The 3,265-nt window shown below is 40.1% G+C and overlaps 1 protein-coding gene across 1 annotated transcript; it reads left to right on the top strand.

Annotated features, from left to right (window-relative positions):
• Positions 1-505: 505 nt before the first annotated feature.
• Positions 506-2,934, top strand: LOC306661519 (ubiquitin-conjugating enzyme E2 H-like). Its single transcript, XM_079140503.1, has one exon. The coding sequence runs from the start codon at positions 909-911 to the stop codon at positions 1,248-1,250; it is 342 nt and encodes a 113-aa protein (XP_078996629.1). The 5' UTR covers positions 506-908; the 3' UTR covers positions 1,251-2,934.
• Positions 2,935-3,265: the final 331 nt, after the last annotated feature.

The following is a 3,265-nucleotide window of genomic DNA, read 5'->3' as shown; positions in this document are numbered from 1 at the left end:
ACTTTTCAAACTATGCCTACACATTATTACATAAAATTTAACCAATACCCACATAGTACTTATTATGTACTATATACTGTTCTAGATTATTTAGAAATATTAACTTATATAATCCTCATTATAAACTTGAAGGCAAGTACTATTATTAGTTACATTTATGGGAAGGTAAAGATTTGTTTATGATTATAACACTGGTGAGTGATTTGAACCACTGTTTTACTGTCTTATCATCTGGAAAAAGAGTAGAATAAGCTTTATCTTTTGGGTATGGGTAGATATTTAGGCAGAATGCATTTAAATGTTCTCCGTTCAAGGGTAGGAGCAAAGCTAATCTTGGAACTCAGAATGAATGGTCAGTTTAACTGGTATCCAAAATGTGTTTCCATGATCTGATGACGTCACAGAGGTGACGTCACGGCGACCAGAGCGAGGCTGGGGTAGAGAGGCCGACCGAGCAGGAGTAGTCCGCTTGTTGTGGAGGCTGCTAGGCCGGCGAGAGGCATTGAGAGTAAGCATGAGGTTACAATCCTGGGAGGACTCAATGAATTTGTAGTGAAGTTTTATGGAGCACAAGGAACACCATATGAAGGTGGAGTATGGAAAGTTAGAGTGGATCTTCCTGATAAATATCCTTTCAAATCTCCATCTATAGCCCATTCCTCAGACTCCATATTATCAGAGAAAGGAAGAAACAGAAAAGAGGACCCCTTGTTGAGTTTAGATCTCCTGAACACACACAGGATCAGTTCAGAAGTTCCCATGACACAGGGCATTGAGAGTGAGCTTCTTGCTTGGTTCCTCACCCAAGAAGAGACCAGCCCAGGTCCATCTCTCCTGAGTAGGAAAGGCCCACCTCTCTGAAGAGACTTCTGCCCGGGTGCAGGCTGGGCCTAGCTGTCTGAGGATTCATGAATAAAATTTTCCATCCCAACATTGATGAAGCGTCAGGAACTGTGTGTCTAGATGTAATTAATCAAACTTGGACAGCTCTCTATGATCTTACCAATATATTTGAATCCTTCCTGCCCCAGTTGTTGGCCTATCCTAACCCCATAGATCCTTTCAATGGTGATGCTGCAGCCATGTACCTCCATCGACCAGAAGAATACAAGCAGAAAATTAAAGAGTACATCCAAAAATATGCAACGGAGGAGGCCCTGAAGGAGCAGGAAGAGGGTACTGGTGACAGCTCATCGGAGAGTTCTATGTCTGACTTTTCGGAAGATGAGGCCCAGGACATAGAGTTGTAGTAGAAAAAGCACCTGCTTTTCAGAAAGACTATTATTTCCTAACCACGAGAAGCAGACTATAATATTCATATTTAAACAAAGCAATTTTTTTTTTATTACTAAACAAGGTTTTTATGAATAATAGCATTGATATATATATATTATATCTCACCCTTTAGATCTTGATTTCTTGGTCATTTCTCAACCTGAGGTGCAAAGCATATTCCCACATTCCATTTTGGTAGCAATATGCGGTCCATTTGCATGCATTCACAAGTCCATTTGGCCAAGTCAGCCTGTGTGCTACTGAACTGTCAAAAGAAATAGCCGCTCGAGAGGTAGACACGAGTAAAACAGGAAAAAGTTGCTTCTTTTATTGATGGTTCCAAAGAAACAAACCAAACCAACCAGCTCTTGGATATGAAGATAGAATAGTGCTTTTTCAAAGTGGAAAGGAAAAAATTGGGGAGGAAGAGGCCTGCTTTGGGAGCATGTAGAGCCAGCCGTGCGTGAATCAGCTGCTCCTTCCCGTGAGTCCTCAGTGGGCCCGTCTCTGTGGAGTAACAGTGTAAAACAGGGAGCTAATTGGAGAATTGAAACTTAAAACAATTTTTTGACTGATTTTAAGTACGTTTTTATACGTAGATTCCTGCCCTTCACGCTACCAGACCTGCGGCCACAGCGTTTTGCTTTGGAGAAGCTTTTGGAAGTGTTTTCTGAATTCAATTATTTTTCTTGGGGTACAGCTTGTAATCCAGACCTTTTTTGAGTGGACAGGAGGAGAAAAGTGACTGGAAGATGCTTCCTCTCATCCAACAGTGAAAAGTCACATCCTAGTGTTGGGCCAGCCTGAGACCGCTGCCCTGGACTTAAGAGCTTTAAACTGGAGGGGGCTTTTTGTTTGTTTGTTTGTTTGTTTTTTGGTTTTTTTGTTTGTTTGTTTGTTTGTTTGTTTTTTTAATTTGTGTGAATTGTGCTTAGACAGGTAACAAACTTAAACTTCACCTACCAAGAGATGGTCTCCTCGCTGGACAAGCCGCTCAGTGGACTCTTAGACCTGGGAAAGAAGATCTGCCTGGTGGCTGCAAGGCCCTGGGCTCTCTTTAATGCTTGGGTTTTGTTTTCTCTCCTGCTGCTACTCCTGACAGCAGCCTGGTCACCATATGCTTGTGGGAGTGGAAAATGAGTATTTCAGACCCAATACACATTCTAAATTTAAGATGAATAATAATTGGAACAAATAAAGTTTCTTGTACCCAAAGTGGCTCTACATGGGAAAAACCGCTGTCTTCGGAGTGACTGACTAGGAAGAAGGGATCCAGAAACACGTGGTAGTAGGGCGGGTTGTGAAGGAAGGTTGGTTTCTTTCCTGGGTGGGTTCAGAGCAAGTCAGTTTAAGGTGTGTGCTCACCTAACCCTACGTCCAGGTTGTGGTGGAATTTCTTTCAAATCTGAGTGTTGCCTGCTGAATCTGGAGGGGATTTCAGAGATGTTTTAGACAGCAGCTCTCCACCCCTGCCCTGAAACCAGTAGTACAGTAGCAGAATTAGTCAATCCTAAAAGCCTCTAAAGACAACTTTTGAAAGTCCCTGGGATAATTTTTCTTTCTGATGTTTGTCTTTAGTTTAGAAGTGCTGTATTTCGACAAGGTTTAAGTCAGTGAGGTTGGAAGATACCCTTTTTTTTTTTTTTTTTAATTCAAGAAGCACAATCAGTCTTTTCTTTGAAAAATCTATAAAGTACAACTTGATTTTAGCATGATTATTTTCCTAAATAAAAAAAAAAAGAATTTAAAAAAAAATGTGTTTCCATTATATCATATTGTTAAAGATTGTGCAGCTGTGGGCATTACACCATGCAAATACAAGTTTGTTGAATTTTATTCCCAAGATATATCAATGTTAACTTTTAGCATGTGAATGAATTTTTATGAAAACACAAGATTCAAAGTAAAAGAATTTAAATTACCACATAAGTGATATGAATAAATGATAGGAACAGGATGCAAAAAGAAGCAAGTCTGAAATGTATTATTT

Source organism: Sciurus vulgaris (genome assembly GCF_902686455.1).
Source record: "Sciurus vulgaris genome assembly, chromosome: 5".
NCBI classification, from domain to species: Eukaryota; Metazoa; Chordata; class Mammalia; order Rodentia; family Sciuridae; genus Sciurus; species Sciurus vulgaris.
This window is presented reverse-complemented; position numbering and strand designations above follow the sequence as displayed.

Bases quoted from the DNA above. Each gene is read 5' to 3' on its own strand.
- LOC306661519 (XM_079140503.1), top strand. From the start codon at position 909: ATGAATAAAATTTTCCATCCCAACATTGATGAAGCGTCAGGAACTGTG.